Source organism: Suncus etruscus, chromosome 15, assembly GCF_024139225.1.
Source record: "Suncus etruscus isolate mSunEtr1 chromosome 15, mSunEtr1.pri.cur, whole genome shotgun sequence".
NCBI lineage: Eukaryota > Metazoa > Chordata > Mammalia > Eulipotyphla > Soricidae > Suncus > Suncus etruscus.
Window position 1 is genome coordinate 20,396,724 of NC_064862.1, and position 19,838 is coordinate 20,416,561.

The 19,838-nt window shown below is 40.7% G+C and overlaps 1 protein-coding gene across 7 annotated transcripts in view; it reads right to left on the reverse strand.

Moving 5' to 3' along the window:
* ATXN2 (ataxin 2) overlaps positions 1–19,838 on the reverse strand; it is a 78,050-nt gene that overhangs the window by 30,268 nt on the left and 27,944 nt on the right. For all 7 annotated transcript variants that reach the window (XM_049789332.1, XM_049789329.1, XM_049789327.1 and 4 more), the window contains 8 exons: positions 19,261–19,458; positions 17,700–17,878; positions 15,140–15,385; positions 12,280–12,459; positions 7,932–8,129; positions 5,242–5,349; positions 4,359–4,429; positions 952–1,256 (listed from right to left, as the gene is read on the reverse strand). In XM_049789332.1, the coding sequence (XP_049645289.1) occupies positions 952–1,256; positions 4,359–4,429; positions 5,242–5,349; positions 7,932–8,129; positions 12,280–12,459; positions 15,140–15,385; positions 17,700–17,878; positions 19,261–19,458 (1,485 nt within the window). The remainder of the gene's footprint in view (positions 1–951; positions 1,257–4,358; positions 4,430–5,241; positions 5,350–7,931; positions 8,130–12,279; positions 12,460–15,139; positions 15,386–17,699; positions 17,879–19,260; positions 19,459–19,838) is intronic.

The following is a 19,838-nucleotide window of genomic DNA, read 5'->3' on the forward strand; positions in this document are numbered from 1 at the left end:
TCTGCCTTGAGCGCCCTAGGACAGACCGAGATTCGATCCCCCAAGCCAGGAACGACTTCTGAGCTCATAGCCAGGAGTAACCCCTAAGCGTCACCGGGTGTGGCCGAAAAAAACAAACAACAAAACAAAACAAAACAAAAAACCCATGGGTATAATTTTTTTTTTTTTTTGCCTTAATAAGTTCTTCCAGCAACAAGCTGCCATTTCAATACTTCAACAATAGGGCTGGAGTGGTAGGGTACTTGCCTTGCATCTAACCCATCTGGGTCCAATCCTCAGCACCCCTGAGCCTTGCCAGGACAATCCCTAAACACAGAGCTAGTAGGTGTAACTCCAAAACAAAACAAAACAAAAATCTAAGTGGCTAGGTTTTAAGATCGGAAATGAGCCCATTAAGAGTCGATTTAATTGATATTTTGGATGTGCGGAATTAAGCTCACAGTAAGATATCTAAGCACTAAAAAATTATTACTTCTGATAAAAAGCACGCTAAATTTCACATGAGAACACCATGTAACTTGTCTTCATGATGGTGTCAGTTCTACAGCCTGATATATAAATATATGCATATATCAGTCACTAAATAGCATCCAGGGCTACAGACCCCAAGAATTGTTAACTTTTGGTAACTGTGAAAATTCCCCCCAAATCTAGAGAAAAGATCTTTACAGACCCCAAGAATTAATAGTAACTTCCTAAATTTTCCCCAGGTTTAGAAAAACAGCTTTTAATTTATGAGAGGAGAGAGGGAGGAGAGGGAAGAGAGGGACAGAAGGACAGAGGGAGATGGAGAGATGGAGATGGAGATGGAGATGGAGAGGGAGAGAGAGGGAGAGAGAGGGGGAGGGGGGGAGGGAGGGAGGGAGAGAGAGAGAGAGAGAGAGAGAGAGAGAGAGAGAGAGAGAGAGAGAGAGAGAGTTTTTTTTAATGTTCAATTTTAGATGTACTCACTCAGCTGCATCTTTCTTTTCCTCTTTATCTTCTTTCTCTTGCTTGCACCCTGGACTGGAAGTCTGTACCCCTTGGGACGTGACTTCCGGTCCCCTTTTGTGCTCTGTGTTACTGAGAATTGAAGGAGAGATGCTGGGGCTATTCGGCTTGCTGCTGCCACTAGTGCAGTTGCTACTGCTATTTTCAATGAAAGAATCCTTAGCACTGAGTTCAATTTTGTCTTTGATCAAATCTCTTGATTTTTCTCCTTCTCTATTTTTGTTTAACAGTTGATCCATAGAATCAGAAGCAGAACTTGGCTGTAACTAAATAAAATAAATATACTTATTTTAAATAACTCTAGTATAATTAATTTTTGGTACATGCAAAGTAATATTATCTGTAATACTAAACAAGGATGATAAGGGTGTGGGAAGAGCTGGAAGGTATGTGGATGGGACGTGGAAATAAAAATGATCACGAGACATTGACCTACTGAAAAGAGACTTCCCTTAACACTGAGAAGACTTAACAACAATAACGACCTGCTTACTGGACAGGGCTTTCAGCATTGCCCTTTGTGAGGTGAAACTAGAGGATGCTCCACACCAGCCTGACTTTAATGTAGAATATGCAGATTCCAGGATCTTTAATACAGAAACCTGATGCCAACAATAGAGACTGCGTGAAAAATAAAACTGTATTGGCACTACAAATGATGACTTGGATTGAACAAACTAGTTTGCCTGGAGCCTAGAGTTGGTCTTATGCCAGGAAACTTCAGGGGTAGGGTCTCCTTGTATTTAGGTCAGGGCTTTTCCTTTCCATGTCCCCCAATATTTTGGTAGGCCTTGCAAACAATATTTGCCACTCTAATACCGTTTTTACTGTGCTCCTTTGACTCTAAACCTTAAAAATAAAAAACACTTAAACTTTTGATGTTAACTTAAACTAATATGCATGTGCATGAAAATGTAAAAAATATGCTATGCCTTCTATGTTTAAGGAGTCACATAAATTTCATGGCTTTAGATTGCTTTGTGTACTGCTAAGAAATGTTATAATGCACTGCAATCTGGGGACTTGTGGACAAAATAATTGTACATGGGTTCTGTTTTATTCTTCTTAATGTTCTTCGACTTTAAGTTCAAAATTTAGGCGTCAGCAAGGGGATTTCTTCTGAGAACTCTGTTTATGGTAATTGTCTTTCCACTGTAACTTTACCTTGTCCTCTTTCTTTGTATCACTTGTCTCATAATTAAAAATAGAAAAAATAAAAAAGATGCTGTGTGAGGTGATGTGTAACAAACTCAACTATGAACAACTCTGTACATATGTATCTCACAATGATTTCATTGAAAATACAGAAATAAAAATAAATGTTTAAAAAAAATGATCAAGAGGGGCCAGAGAGATAGCATGGAGGTAAGGCCTTTGCCTTGCGTGCAGAAGGACAGTGGTTCGAATCCTGGCATCCCATATGGTTCCCCGAGCCTGCCAGGGGTGATTTCTGCGCGTGGAGCCAGGAGTAGCCCCTGAGCGCTGCCCAGTGTGGACACCCCCCCCCCCCACAAAAAAAATGATCACGAGTGTAAAAAGCTTAAAGTCCTGGTCTACTGGCACATACCAAAGTTGAACATTGTTCTAAATTATTTACAAACTCATTTAGTTAACAAAACACCCCAACGCATCTGCTGGCATACCATCATTTCTTTCGGTGATTTTCCATTTTAACAATAAGAGGGGGGAAAATTATATTCAGGGCAATGATCTTTTCTGCCTGGAGTTTTTTGTGTGTACTCACCATGTCTGTGTGGGTTTTTCCATGGACTCCCAACTCCTTCCCATATCTCAAAGGAGTGCCCTTTACATGAGCCAGTGAGTGAGAGTGAGTGGCTGTGTCAGTGTGCCTGCAATCAAAGGATGTACTATCCACAGGGCTGGTTCCTGCCATGAACACTCAACTGCCAGGATGGGCTTGAGCTACTAGTAAGCCTGAACTGGAAAAAGTGAGCTGGAAAATGAACATAAATTATTGTTGAATATTACAAGTATTTGAAGTCTATTTATTGTTCATTGAACCACTGTGGATTACAGTTACAATGTTTTTGGTGGCTGAGTTTCAGTCATACAATAAACTGTCTAATATCCATCACCAACAGTGTCCATAGAAGTGTTTTAAGTCTTTAATTTGAAGTTTGGAGATATTTTTATAGAAACAATCCCTGAAAGAATTATCTTTCGTGATTGTAATATTTCACCTATGGCAAAACTGATTTTCGTCTAAGATGTTTCATTTAAAGTTCTAATTTTAGGGCCAAAGCGGTGGCGCCAAGCGGTAGGGCATTTGCCTTGCACGCACTAATCTAGAATGGAGTGCAGTTTGATCCCCCAGCGTCACATATGGTCCTCTAAGCCAGGAGCGATTTCTGAGCACATAGCCAGGAGTAACCCCTGAGCATCACCGGGTATGACCCAAAAAGCTAAATAAATAAATAAATAAATAAATAAATAAATAAATAAATAAATAAATACATACATACATACATACATACATACATAAATACATAAATACATAAATACATAAATAAATACATAAATAAAGTTCTAATTTAAAAAAAAAAAGAAGAAGAAGAGAGGGGCTGGAGCAATAGCACAGCAGCAGGGAGTTTGCCTTGCATGCTGCCAACCTAGGACAGACCTTGCATCCCATATGGTTCCCCTGGGCCTGCCAGGAGCGAATACTAACCGCAGAGCCAGGAGTAACCCCTGTGCACCACCAAGTGTAGCCTAAAAACAAAAACCAAAAAAAAAAAAAAATAAAACTTAAAAAAAAAAATTCTAATTTTCAAGATTTATATATAAGGCTTTGAATATGATGCTCAGCATCTCCACTGTTCTCCTTTCCCCTTACCTCCTTTACTCTTTCTCTCTCTCCTTCCTCCTCTCAAAGTTTTCCACCAAGGTTAAAGATATGATACCAAAACTTCACCAATAGATATATAATATAGCCAAGCAAAATACAAGTACCCAAAAAAAAAAAAAAAGAGGGGGCCAGAGAGATAGCACAGCCTGTAGCCGATCCAGGACAGATGGTGGCTTCAATCCCGGCATTCCATATGGGCCCCTGCCTGCCAGGAGCCATTTCGGAGCACAGAGCCAGGAGTAACCCGAGCGCTTACCGTGTGTGACACCCCCCCACAAAAAAAAAAGAAAGAAAAGAAACATGGGGGCCAGAGAGATAGTACAGAGGGTAGTGATGCATGTGGGGGAGCTGGGTTCAATAAAAGACATCCCATATGGTACACCACAAACACTGTGAGGAATAATTCCTGAGTGTAGAACCAGGAATAATTCAAATATCTCAGGGTGTGGTTCAAAAACCAAAAACGTTGTACTTTGTACAATTTAGTAACTGTAACACTTACCCTAAAATCGTTCTTAAATTTCTTTAAATCATCTATTTGTTTTCTATGTTCAGAAACCATTGGTGATATGCCTGTAAAATTAATAATTGTTAGACACAGATTCATTTCTTTCCTTACCTATATTTTTCTTTGCAGTACTAAGAATTAACAGCATGGTGGCTCACATGCAAAGCATGCTCTAATCATTAAACATACCCCCAGATCTTAACTTAATTTTTTTTTCTTTGTTGTACCAGAGAACAAACCCAGCTCTCATACTTGCAAGGCTTTATTCATGACTTAGCCACATCCTAAATTCTTATTTGAAAAACTTCTTAATGAAAGTTCTATCCTTTTATAAGACCTACTACCAAAATAATGAAAAACTCAATTATTAATTACACAATTTCCCCAAATTATTTAAATATGTACAATTTGAGAAAAAAAATAAAGAGCAAATATAGGGGCCGAAGAAATAGCATGGAGGTAGGGCATTTGCTCTGCATGCAAAAGGATGGTGGTTCGAATCCCGGCATCCCATATGGTCCCCCGAGCCTGCCAGGAGTGATTTCTGAGCGTAGAGCCAGGAGTAACCCCTAAGCGCTGCTGGGTATGACCCAAAAAAAAAAAAAAAAAAAGGACCAAATGGGCCCAGAGAGATAGCACAGCAGCGTTTGCCTTGCAAACAGCCAATCCAGGACCATAGGTGGTTGGTTCAAATCCCAGTGTCCCATATGGTCCCCCGTGCCTGCCAGGAGCTATTTCTGAGCAGACAGCCAGGAGTAACCCCTGAGCATCGCCGGGTGTGCCCCCCCCCCCAAAAAAAAAGGACAAAATATAGTGTTTTAGATCAAACATGCTTCTATTTCTACAGTTTTATGCCAAGACATTTTCAAGCTCTAACCTTTACTTTCAGCTTTTGATAAATTAGAAACTGGCTCATTAGGCTTCATATTTTCTTTATTCCCAGCAGGTGAATTCTGTCTCTGATCATGGAGCCTGGAATCTTTAGCTAGAAAACAATTTTTTAAAAGTTCAAAGTTAGAGCTAGAAAAGTAAAACAAGAACATATTCAACAACTTTGGTTTTGTATATTTTGGGGAAAAAAACATTTTCTTTTATTTTGGGAGAGGTTTTGGGCCAGACCGAGCAGCACTGAGGGGGCTGTGCATTCAGAAATAAGTCCTGGGAGGCTTGGAGGACAGATGAGATGCCAAGCACTGAACCCAGATCGACCGCATCAAGGCAAAAGCCAACCCGCTATGCTCTCAACAAGAGATATTCAAGAATATGTATTAACCCATCACTACTAGGCCTGATTAGCACTGTACTGCACTGCTAAACCCAAGTACTGAGCTGTCTGGCCTGACTGGCCAAAGGACTGTGAGTGGCCTCATGAGCATTTGAACTGTTTGGGAATATCCCCCAAATAATATATACATGAAACTATTATGAAACAATATCATTTACATAAAAAATTTAGGGGGCCGGAGAGATAGCATGGAGGTAAGGCGTTTGCCTCGCATGCAGAAGGTCAGTGGTTCGAATCCCGGCATCCCATATGATCCCTGAGCCTGCCAGGAGCGTTTTCTGAGCATAGAGCCAGGAGTAACCCCTGAGCGCTGCTGTGTGTGACCCAAAAAATATTGTTATGGGGCCAGAGAGATAGCATGGAGGTAAGGCGTTTGCCTTTCATGCAGAAGGTCATCAGTTAGAATTCAGCTTCCCATATGCTCCCCAGTGCCGGCCAGGAGCAATTTCTGAGCATGGAGCTAGGAGTTTCCCCCTGAGCACTGCCGGATGTGACCCAAAAACCACAAAAAGAAAAGTAAAACATAAAAAATTTAAAGAGTATAGTTATTACGATAAATGCAATCCTCACACCATGTGGTCCCCCAAGAATCCCAGGTGTAGCCTAGGAGGCCCCAGTATGAACAGGCTCCAACAGTACTGCAACCTTGGACACTTGTGCTAGAAGAGAATCAGCAGAGAGGCCTCTGGAATTCTGGTACCCATTTAAATATGCACTCAAATATAGATCAAGAAATAATTTAGCATTTTCCACATAATACTAATTTAACTTTAAAGAGCCAGATCTGGAAACAAATCAAGTGTCTACGTGTAGATAAGTGGACAAAGACACTATGGTATAGGGGCCAGAGAGAGAGCACAGCGATAGGGCGTTTGCCTTGCAAGCGCTGACCCAGGACCAATGGTGGTTCGAATCCCGGCATCCTATATGGTCCCCAGTGCCTGCCAGGAGTGATTGATTTCTTTCTTTTTTTTTGGTTTTTGGTTTTTGGGCCACACCCGGCGGTGCTCAGGGGTTACTCCTGGCTGTCTGCTCAGAAATAGCTCCTGGCAGGCACGGGGGACCATATGGGACACCGGGATTCGAACCAACCACCTTTGGTCCTGGATCGGCTGCTTGCAAGGCAAACGCCGCTGTGCTATCTCTCCAGGCCCTTTTTTTCATATATCTTTTTTTTTTTTTTGGTTAGCCAGGAGTGATTTCTAAGCAGAGAGCCAGGAGTAACCCCTGAGCTTTGCCGGGTATGGCCCAAAAACCAAAAACCAAAAAGAAACTATGATACAACTATACAATCTTTTCAGCCCTAAGAAAAGATAAAGTTGTAAAATTTGCTGTTACATGGAGGGACCTGGAGAGTATCATGGTGAGTGGACGAAGTCAGCCAGAGGGAGAGAGACCTACAGCAAGAACTCTCATATGCAGGACATAAAGAAACATAATGGGGCCCGGAGAGATAGCACAGTGGTGTTTGCCTTGTAAGCAGCCGATCCAGGACCAAAGGTGGTTGGTTCGAATCCCGGTGTCCCATATGGTCCCCCGTGCCTGAGCAGACAGCCAGGAGTAACCCCTGAGCACCGCCGGGTGTGACCCAAAAACAAACAAAAACAAAAACAAAAAAACAACAACAAAAAAGAAACATAATGGAGTGGTGAATATCCAAATATATTGGAAACAACAAACATGAGAACTGGTCTTTAAGTAGGAAACAGGCTACTTGATAGGGATAGAACAGGGAGGAGGCAACATCTATGGTGGAGGGAAGCCTTATACTAAAAGGAGGTGATGTCAAAGGTGGTAAAAAATTATATATGAGGGGCCTAAACGATAGCACAGTGGTAAGGCGTTTGCCTTGCAGGCAGCCAACACATGACAGATCCTGGTTCAAATCCCAGCATCCCATGTGGTCCCACAAGCCTGCCAGGAGCAACTTCTGAGCACCGAGCCAGGAGTAACTCCTGTGCACCGCCAGGTGTGACCCAAAAACCAAAAAAACAAACAAACAACAACAAAAAAAAAACAACAAAGAAAAAGCATCTCTTGAAAAAGCAAACTTCTAAGTATGGAGGCAAATAACTGAAGTGAAAGGAGCATTGGTGGGAGGAAGTGGACACTGGTGAAGGAATTGGTATTGAAACATTGTATGCCTGAAATCCAATCATGAATAATTTTGTCATTTCACAGTGACTAAAAATTTTAAAATATGTTAAATTTAAAATATAAAAACAAAAACAAAAACATTCAAATGAAAAGATTTTACAAGTCTGAATTATTCTATTACATACCCTCAATAGAAGGGGTAACAGCTCTGTTGGATGCAGGACTGGCAGGTGTGGGAGATGCAGCTGGTACAGGCATAACAACAGCTTCAGCTGGAATAACACCAGCTTGGGGAGAACCAAGAAGAGGTCCACTGGGGGAATTCCCAATACTGTTCTGTTTGGGTGACCTGGGTCGGTGAGTTTTAGGGGACAATCGTGGAACTAGAAGAGAAAAGTTAACCATTACATTCCTAGCTCAAATGCTACTTACTCAAAGAGGCTTCACCAAGGGTCTAGGGCAGTGATGGCTAACCTTTTTGAGCCTGAGTGCCCAAACTACCGCACATGCCCGGTCCTCCCAATGGCCAGTCTGGCCCTGCTGCCAGGTGAACTGCAAAGCAGACACCGGCACACTTGCCTCCTGCAGCGCCATATCTTAACTGCGGACCCCTTCCTGTGTGCCAGCTGCAAGTCATGCAAGCTGCCAGCGTGCCAAGGCTGGCACACATGCCACAGGTTCGCCATCGAGGGTCTAGGGTAATCTAGTTCTAATTCAAGTGGACTCCAATTACTCTTTATCCCATGATTTTTCTTCTTTCCTAGTCTTAGTAATAAGTGGTCATAAAGCATACAAATATCTGAACAATGAGAGAAATTACTAACATGATACCTTAGTAACCACTGTGGCGCCTGCACCTATCTGTATTCATTTTAAAAAGCAGTATATAGAGGGGAGGGGTGGGAATGGAGAAAAATAAATAAAAAGCAGTATTAATTAACTTCAGAAAAACATGGGTGAGGACCCAGAGAGATAGCACAGCAGCGTTTGCCTTGCAAGCAGCCGATCCAGGACCAAAGGTGGTTGGTTGGAATCCCGGTATCCCATATGGTCCCCCATGCCTGCCAGGAGCTATTTCTGAGCAGACAGCCAGGAGTAACCCCTGAGCACCGCCGGGTGTGGCCAAAAAAAAGAAAAAAAGAAAAAGAAAAACATGGGTGAACTCTGCAGTTATCAGTTAGTTATGCCTAGATTTTTTTTTTTCCCTATCAGTAGTCCCTAGACACATATTCAGCCAACCACCGTTGTCATGTAACTGAATCCAGATGGCTGAATTTCAGAGAAAACTGCAGTGGATAGAGTTTGGAACACCTGCTGATTATGCAGATAAGGGTGGGGGTAAGGAGGCAGAAGGTGCTCCTATGATACTTTCCAACTTCTATTATCTGAAGATGAACCTGTATTTTATGGGGATGGGAGGGAGTTAGAGGCACACCCAGCAATGTTTTGGGATTCCTGGCTCTGGGATCAGGATTGACAGAAAAATAGTACAGCAATCCTTTCATCCTTGCTGCACCAAGGATGAAATTAAGGTTGGCTGCATGCTCTCTAGCTTTCAACTATATTTTATTTTTTGTTTTTGGGTCACACCTGGCGGTGCTCAGGGGTTACTCCTGGCAGGCACGGGGGACCATATGGGACGCCGGGATTCGAACCAACCACCTTTGGTCCTGGATCGGCTGCTTGCAAGGCAAACACCGCTGTGCTATCTCTCCGGGCCCTCAACTATACATTTTTTTGGGGGGCCACACCCATTTGATGCTCAGGGGTTACTCCTGGCTATGCGCTCAGAAATCGCCCCTGGCTTGGGGGGACCATATGGGACACCAGGGGATCGAACCGCAGTCCGTCCTATGCTAGTGCTTGCAAGGCAGACACCTTACCTCTAGCGCCACCATCCTGGCCCCTCAACTATATTTTAAATAAAGTTTTAAACTAGATTTTAAAATCAAAATCAAGATAGTAAAGTTTAGAGCTGCAGAGATAGCACTACAGGTAGGGAACTTGCCTTGCACCATACCCATCTGGGGTCCAAGCACTATCAGGAATGGCCTCTGGGCACAGATGGGAGTAAACCTCTGAGCACCACCAGGTATGACCCCCAAAAACCAAAATAAAAATATATATTAATGTCCTCTTTTAATAGTTACAGGCTATTTCTTCTTTGAAAAAGAAGACAGGGAAATGTGTGTACAAGTAAAGCAATTATTACAGCAAGTAGGGCACTCTGAACATGGCTGACCTGGCCTCAATCCAGGTCCCACATGCCATCCCGAGCACAGTGAGAAGTGATCCCTGAAAACAGAGCCAAGAGTAAAGGACTGAGCAGCACAAAGTATGGCCCCAAAACAAAACAAAATAAAAAACGGGGTGCCAGAAAAATAGTACAGCAAGCAGTGGACTTGCCTTGCATGTGGCTGACCCAGGTTCAATCCCTGGCATATATACAGGCCCTTGAGCCCTATTTATTTATTTATTTATTTATTTATTTATTTTTGTTTTGGGGGCCACACCCATTTGACGCTCAGGGGTTACTCCTGGCTATGTGCTTAGAAATCACCCCTGGATTGGGGGGACCATATGGGACACCGGGGGATCGAACCGCAGTCCGTTCCTTGGCTAGCGCTTGCAAGACAGGCACCTTACCTCTAGCGCCGCCTTCCCAGCCCCTTGAGCCCTATTTTTTATATATATATATATATATATGTATATATATGATATTTATTATGTTAATATACTAATATTATCTATAATAATATATTTATAAGTATAAAAATTAAAATAAGATATTTTGTGTGTGATGCTGGCTGGGAGCCTTACATGCAAAGTATGAGCTTTACCACTGAATCAAGCTCTGGTCCCCCATAATTAAATATGAAATGTAAAGATGGAAGGCATGCAACAGATTCCTAAAAAGTAGGATAGTTGTTCCTCCTACTTAGAATTAGCTCCAATACCCTTTAGTTTGGTGTACTTAATCCTGCATGTTCTTCCTGGCAACATAATATCTTATTCTGCAGCAATTATTTTTGGCGGGGGTGCCAGAACTGCTGACGCTCTGGGGTTACTCCTGGCTATGTGCTCAGAAATTGGCTTGGGGGACCATATGGGAGACCGGGGGATTGAAAAGTGGTCCGTTCTAGGCTAATGCACCTTACCGATTGTGTCACTACTCCAGCCACTCTATAGCAATTATTAAGATAAAGGACTTGATTTAGCCAAAGAGGGGCATTTAAAATAAATGGGTGGAGGGACTAATATATTCTGCATGACTTCAAAGTAAGTACCTAGTAAATTTTATCTACTTGTAGAGTACAGATTCAAAGATTTTTTTTTTTTTTGGTTTCTGGGTCACACCAGGCAGTGCTCAGGGGTTACTCCTGGCTCCACACTCAGAAATCGCTCCTGGCAGGCTCGGGGGACCAGATAGGATGCGGGGATTCGAACCACCGTCCTTCTGCATGAAATGCAAACGCCTTACCTCCATGCTATCTCTCTGGCCCAGATTCAAAGATCTATGAGAAAATGATTCAATTTGCTTTATTTTAACGATTCTGTCCTTATTTTTGTTTTTGAGTCACACCTGATGGTACTCTGTGTTTCCTCCTGGTTCTGTACTCAGGAATCACTCCTAGTGGAGCACAAGGACTTTATAGGGTGACAGGTACTAAACCAATATCAATGACAAGGCAACTGCCATACCTGCTGTACACTATTTCTCCAGCTCCTCTATCTTTTGGGCCATACTCAGGGGCACTCAGGTTTACTCCTGGCTCTGTACTGAGAGATCAGTCCTGGTAGTATTTGGTGGATTAGATGTGGGGCTGGGAATCAAACCTGAGTCAACTGTGTGGCAGGAAAACACCCTAATAAAGTACACCTGGCCATACTTTACTATTTTTTTGTTTATTTTTAGGTCATACCTAATCTGTGCTATTCTCAGGGATCACTTCTGGAAAAGCCCAGGGATCTATATGGGTGCCAGGGACAGAAGCACCATATCTGCTGTACTATCATTCAGGCTCTTCTCCACTAGTTTCTTTTTCCTTTGGTTTTTGGGTCACACCAACCAGTACCCAGGGGTTACTCCTCTACACTCAGAAATCACTCCTCACTGGTTCAGGGATATTATGGGATGCCAGGAACTAAGCCTGTGTCCATTGTGTGCAAGGCAAGTATCCTATCTGCTGCACTATTGCTCTGGCCCCTATGCTCCACCATTTTTAATATATATACTTTTATTTCCTCTAAGAACATGAGCTGGGCCCAGAGAGATAGCACAGTGGCATTTGCCTTGCAAGCAGCCGATCCAAGACCAAAGGTGGTTGGTTCGAATCCCGGTGTCCCATATGGTCCCCCGTGCCTGCCTGGAGCTATTTCTGAGCAGACAGCCAGGAGTAACCCCTAAGCAACGGCAAGTGTGGACCAAAAGCCAAAAAAATAAATAAGTAAGTAAGTAAGAAAAGAAAGAAAGAAAAAGAGAGAGAGAAAGAGAGAGAGAGAGTATCACTGGGGTCCAAGTTAAGTACCTACCCCCACTGACCACTGATGACCAAGTGCCTCCCACAGGACTGGTCCTTGCTGGAGGAGCAGTTGCTTCACTCGGTGGTGCATGAGCTACAAACTCTAGGCCGCTGGAAACGGAACCCCTCCCAGCAGAAACTCTGTGGTTTCGAGGATGGCGCTGGGCCTTTGGGGACATCCTAGGAGGCCCTACGAAAGGAACAGTGAACATCACATAAAAATAACACCATGTCCATCTGTGCCACTGTTCTCTAGATACACACACCATTCACACACATCTTTCTCTATCATGATTAAAGAAGAAAAGTTAAGTCATACATATTTTTGGTTGTACTTTCTCATTTTGTGGAATACCATAAAATTTTATCAATTTTATTTAATTATTTTTGTGGTTTTTTTTTTTTTTTGGGGGGGGGGGCCACAACGGCTGTGCTCAGGGGTTACTCCTAGCTATCTGCTCAGAAATAGCTCCTGGCAGGCACGGGGGACCATATGGGACACCGGGATTCGAACCAACCACCTTTGGTCCTGGATCGGCTGCTTGCAAGGCAAACACCGCTGTGCTATCTCTCCGGCCCCCAATTTTATTTAACTTTTAAAAGAAGGAAAAGATGAAGTTGGTGATAAGAAACCCAACAATAAGATGTCATAGCTCTTCAAACTCTCAGAGTAGTATTTTAATTTACCTTGATTATTTATAGATACACAAATCATTATAAAATATTAATAGAAATTATAGCTATATAACAAGTACTTTTTCTCTTACCAATTTTTCTACACTATTAAAAAATTTAAACAAAAGATTAATGCTATAAATTCTTTTTGTTTTGTTTTTGGACCACACCTGGTGACACTCAGGGGTTACTCCTGGCTATGAGTTCAGAAATCGCTCTGGCTTGGGAGACAATATGATAGGATGCTGGAATTTGAACCACCATCCATCCTGGATTGGCTATGTGCAAAGCAAACGCCCTGCCACTGTGCTATCGTTCCAGCCCCAAATTCTATAAATTCTTATAGCTATTAAAATACAGTATATCTTCTTAATATGTCTCCAAATCTTAGTTTATCTACCTCTTCTGTCATTAAGTTTATAATTCATGATCTAAAATAGTTCTCAGTTACCTGTAAGCAGTTTCTCAAAATTAACTGGGTATGAGCTAAAAATCGTATATTAAAGTATGACTTATAAGACTATAATAAATTATATTGGGAGAAAATATATACACCATGTTAACTACCTAAATTCTGAATGATCAATTTCTATTTCTTTTTTGTTTTTTGTTTTGGGGCCACACCCGGTGATGCTCAGGGGTTATTCCTGGCTATGCGCTCAGAAACTGCTCCTGGCTTGGGGGGGACCATATGGGACACTGGGATGAAACCAAGGTCCATCCATGCAAGACATGCACTCTACTGCTACACTATCATGTGGGCCCCTCAATTTCTATTTCTTTTTTTTTGTTTTTTTTGGGGGGGCCACACCCGGTGGTGCTCAGGGGTTACTCCTGGCTGTCTGCTTAGAAACAGCTCCTGGCAGGCGAGGGGGACCATATGGGACAACAGGATTCGAACCAACCACCTTTGATCCTGGATGGGCTGCTTGCAAGGCAAAAGCCGCTGTGCTATCTCTCTGGGCCCTCAATTTCTATTTCTAAATAAGTTTACTGTGCATTGAAACAAAAACAGCCAAGTGAAAACAGAGAACAGAATAGAATAACTGCCTCTCAAGAATTCTGATGAGATTAGCACTCAGCAAAAATAAACAACTGAAGTGTGCTGAGGATCATACTCAAAACACATATATAAACCTTGAAAATCAAGGGGTCACTCCTGGCTCTATGCTCAGAAGACAATCCTGGCAGGCTCAGGGGACCATATGGGATGCCAGAATTCGAACCACTGTCCTTCTGCATGCTAGGCAAATGCCTTACCTCCATGCTATCTCTCTGGTCCCCGGAAATTAAACTTTAAATAAAACAACTGCGTGTGGGGGAACCCAACAGGGTGTTCAGGGTCTACCCTTGACTCTGTTAAAGGGTCATTCCTGTGAATTCATCTGGGGTCAGTCACATGCGAGGCAAGCCCTTAACCCTTCTATACTACTTTTTTAGCTACCTATACTAAAATCTTTTCTTTTTAGACTAAAATTGTTCTTAATATCAAAGCCAAAGTTCTTGACCCTCACACTTTACTGCTATAACTCATTAAACCATCAAATCAATGTCTTTTGCAAGAATTATGGTCATAATTTTTAAAAGAATGTTCATACTATGTATTTTCACTTTTCAACATATATTCTTTAGATTGAAAAATAGGGATCCAGAATGGTGTACAGTGGTAGGAGGTTTGCCTTGCAAATAACCAACCTGGGTTTGATCCCTGAGCCTGTTCAAGAAGTGATAAGCATAGCATTTAGACTAAGCCCCGATCACTACCAAATGCACTCCAAAAACCTATCTAAATAGGTTAAAAAAACTAGGTACATGCATATTTTCTTGTTTTACATCCCTTGAAAAGGATCGAGTAATTGACATCGAGTATGAAATAAATTGTCACTTTCTAGGGAGAGAGTATTTTCTGGGAATTGAATCCAAGACCCCACACATCTAAGGTTTATGTTATACCACACTAAGTCACATCCCCATCCTTAAATCACCATTCTTACAATTCAGGATAGTTCATAATTTCACACAGCATTTACCAAAATTGTCTCTAATGACAAAAGTTTAATAGAAATAGTTTTATTAAAGTTTAAACACAAGGAAGTTATAGGATATTAAATCATGAAGAGGAGCCTAATTTGTAATTATAAGCTCACATAGGAGTTAAACAAAGACAAAAACATGAACAAATTGTGGTATTGTACCTTCTGAAGACATGCGTTTAGGCATAGTAGAGACAGGAGCTGGAGAACCATGAGCAGAGGGGTGAGACGGGGGTCTGGATGGCCGCGAGGGGGGCCTGGAGGGCGGCCGTGTAGGGGTGGCTGCCCGAGGTGGAAGAGAGTTGGGACCTGACTGGTAGCGAGAAGGTGGGCGAGAGGAAGGAGATGGGCAAGGCGATGGCCAGGGAACACCTGACAGAACAAATGATATGAAGGAAAGTATAAAAACTAAAGAAAAAAATGAGGGAAAAAAGTAAACAGAAAAAAAAGTAAAATGACAAAAATGATTTCTTGTACATTTTAACCCTTTGAGGACAGTCATTTGATTTTGTGATAAGTTTTAGCATAACTTAACTGACATAAATTCACATTTCCTTTAACCTCCTTAAAATTCTGTTTAAATGAACACACGTTCCCAAAGGGTTAATTAGGATCTACACATATTATTGAGACAGTTAAGACTTTACCTATAAATACTGCTTTTATTATTATCAATTATTAAAAGGAGTAATACATACACTATATAATTTCATGATAAATCACAAAACTTGGGAATAAAATTTAATACATCAATGTTAGGCTTCTGAAACATAATAAAAATAAGCACCAGCTCACATAGTTCTTCAAAAATGCTGGTTTCTTACAACATGATTTTCATCTAGTTTAATCTTAAACACATACCGTATTTTCTGGTGTATAAGACGACCCCCTAATTTTACAGTTAAAACATAGGTTTAGGCCTATATTTGCTGTATAAAACAGAATGTTCCTTGCTGCAACTGTATCTTCCACAGTGAGCCAATCACAACAAGCAAAGGTCAGACATCCTCTGACTCTGGCCAATCTAAGCAGGCTTTTTACAGTGTAGATTCGGGTACAGAACAATGTATAATTTGCATGCATAAAAAGCCTGAGTTAGAGAGGCGGTCCGAGCGGCTTGGCAGTGATTGGTGCAGGATCGAGTTTTGTGGCAATATTCAGACAATTTTTGTTTAGTGGCATATTGAAACATTTTTCGGGATATACTCAGCGTATAAGACAACCCCCAATTTTCAGTTGACTTTTTTTTGTTTCAAAAGTCATCTTATACGCCGGAAAATACAGTAATTCAATCTGAAATCTCATCAGAATGATTGATGTACTGTTATTTAGAGTCACAGGAGTGACAATGGTTAATATTTACTGCTTTTTCAAAAAATACTTGAATATTGTCAAATCTGAAGAGAGACCTTCTAAATAATTTATGTAGTTAATCAACTAAGACTTTTATTAACAAAGCAACTATGTAGTAGTCAAGAGCAATAAACTGAAACTGATGGGTATACACAGGTCAAAATACAGCTAACAGGTAACATATATAACTTACCTTCATCTTAAGAAATATTCCAGGTCTCCTCTCCATACAGCTTCACACACTTGAGTATCATACATTTTCCAAGCACCCTTCAGGGTTTTTTATTTTGAAAATTCAGTTCATGAGCAACTACAATTCTTTACTCAGTGAGCAAAGAAATTTCACCACCCAATACTAACTAAAGAAAATACTCAAGAGTGTTTATTTGGAGAGGAATTCTGGAGAAAGCTCAATGATAAAAAAAGTGAAATTGGAAACTTAAGTGTTCTCTTCAACCTTTCCAAATTGAGCACCTAAAAATGACATCTAATCATTAAACAAATCTGTAACATGCTATTGCCATGACTATACTTCATTTCTTTTTTTTTTTTTTGGTTTTTGGGCCACACCCTGTGACGCTCAGGGGTTACTCCTGGCTATGCGCTCAGAAGTTGCTCCTGGCTTCTTGGGGGACCATATGGGACGCCGGGGGATCGAACCGCGGTCCGTCCTAGGCTAGCCCAGGCAAGGCAGGCACCTTACCTCCAGCGCCACCGCCCAGCCCCTATACTTCATTTCTATACTGTCTATGGTACTGCTAACTTCTATCCCGGACTTCTTTGGAGGATCCAGGACCTTATTAAGTTATATTCAACCTCAATAACGAGGTACAGTAGAAAAGTGTCTTATACGTATAAGAAGTTATTTTTCTTGTTCTTTAAGCACATTTATTTCTTCACAATCACATGACTGTTAAGCATGTCTTATATACTGCAAATAATCTCAAATCCTTTCTTAAATAAGCAAAATGCAAATATATAAGCCAACAGTTAATGAAAATAAATGTGTTAACCATTGTTTCATTCAGATTAGGGTTTTCCATACATAACGGTCTAAATATTATTGTCATACATATAGCCAATAAAACTGAGAACTGATCTAAAGTTTCCAATTTCTTTATATGTGGCATATTATTGAGCCAAATGAATGCTTTGCTTACACTTAGCATTATAATACAGCTTTCATTATGTTACATACTGTGCATGCCAACAACATACTAAGTTTTACTAATATGATCTCTACCAAATATCTATTCTGCATTGAAATTATTCAAGATATAGACATTTTATCGATTAAGAACATTTGTATTTGGAAAATCATGTATTTAATCAACATGACGACACAGAGAAATCTGGTCAAAATACTTGCCTCCATTAACTACTCTTTGGTCTGAAGCCGAATTCGGGTTGAAATCTGAAGAGTGAGACGTGGGTCTTGATGGCATGGAGCCCGATCCAGGCTGGCCCATACGCGGTGAACTTTGCCTCCCACTGCCCCAGGAAATTACTTCTCTATTTCTTTGTCCAGGAGGAATATATTTATTTTCCCTGTAAATAAGAGATCCTCTGAGTGTTTTATTCTAATAGGCATCAGGTCAATGAAACATAACTAAAATTAATTCAGGCATACGGGAATTCTTAGGTTAAACACTAAACCAAACTACATAATTCTTAGACACTCTTTTCTTTAATTTTACCCAGAGTTCTAATTTCTGGCTTTTCCTTTTTCTCAAATTTTCCTCAGAAGCACAAAAGTTTAACAGTTATATTTCAGTCTCATTCTACTTGCCCTCCTATGGTAGGTTTTATTATTAGTATTAGTATTAAGTATGTTGTGTCTTCCTATAACTTTCTTCTTTCATGTTTTTCTGTCTTACAGGGATCTCTTCTTTCTGTGGCTATTCAATACTTAAGTCTTCATTATCAGTAATGCTGATGAATCCTAAATCCACATTGCCAGTCCAACTGCCCAGTATGTCTCACATTCTGAATAATTTCATTTAGATTACCAGACTCTAAGTTGTGAGTGTCTCAAAGATAAAATGTAAATCTTACTCTTTCAGGTACATGCAAGGTATTTTATAACACATATCTATAAGTTGACAACCAATGAATTCCTTACATGCATTACATTTCACCAGAAAAATCATTATAACACCCTAAAATTTGTTACATAATTTCCATCTCTATTACTCCAACCATCTATCTAGTTATTAACCTCTGAGCTGCTCCTGGTCTCCCTACTTTTCTATATCTAGTTAACTTAGTTGCTCACACTATTTAATACTTTAATGGGTCTCCATGTTTGAACCAGTTGTCAATGTCTTGAAATTCATTTGCAACATCCCCTGCCAACAGGATGCTCTTGATCATGACAGGCAAGTCCTTCACTGCATCCTACATCCTATAACCTAATGCCACCACTGTACTTCAACACACAGCCTATAGTCCTAAAATATAAAGCAACTGGCCTTATTGACAGTTGGGTGGGATTCTCTGATGTCTTTTCACCTCGTGAGGTACTTTTCTTTCTATCTTCAAGTGGCATAAAGCCCACCAAATCACAACCATCACCTGATGCTTTTTCTGACTCTACTGGTTATGTTAGATCTTCCTCTGTCTGGATGCCTTGAGTAGTCTGAACATACCTCTAATCTAGCAAACCACCCCTTGTTACATGTACTTTACACATGCTCATTGCTTTTCCAAACCATCCTTGCTTAGTACTATATATCCAACACTTGGCTCCAGAGCAGATGATCAGAAACATTTTCCAAATCAACTACATTATTTTCTCTTAAAATTTTAAACCAATTTCATTTGTATTCTCTACCCAATACATTAAAGAAGATGAAATATAATAATACACCTTCTTACACAGACCTTGCGTTGGGTATCCAAAATACTGCATCATGATTCCCTCTAAATACCTAGTGTTTATGCTGTGGCCCTCACGGTCACTGGAATTTCTTTGAACTGCTGTGTATTTTTCTTCTTCAGTCCTATCGTCATTTTCCAGGGCCACGCGGGCTTTGTACTGGGCACTTGATTCAATTTCTTCTGCTAACTGATTTGCCCTTGCTTCTCGTTTTAAGAATTCTTCAGAGTTATCCCTTTCTAGGGGCACCCTGAAACATGAAGAAAGCAAAGTTTATTTAAAGACATGGTTTCTATTATCACAATACACTATTTAAAAGAATTTAGAATTTGGCACACTCCATTCTAGAGCTGATCATGTTCCAAATTGGGATGCGTTAATTTCTCTTCATTTGTTTTATGAATTTCTTGGTCTCCGCTCTCGTATTTCCTAAATAAAGCTATTTACGGGGGGGCGGGGGGGGGGTCTCATCCTGAAATATTGGGAAAATTATACAAGTTAAAGTGCTCTGTTTATTTATAAATCAATATTTGTTTTTCTTGATTACTTTTCCACTAAAAGAAATATAATGTTTCCAGAACTGGTTAAATTAACTATCACTCCATTACTTTAACATATGTAAAATCAGAC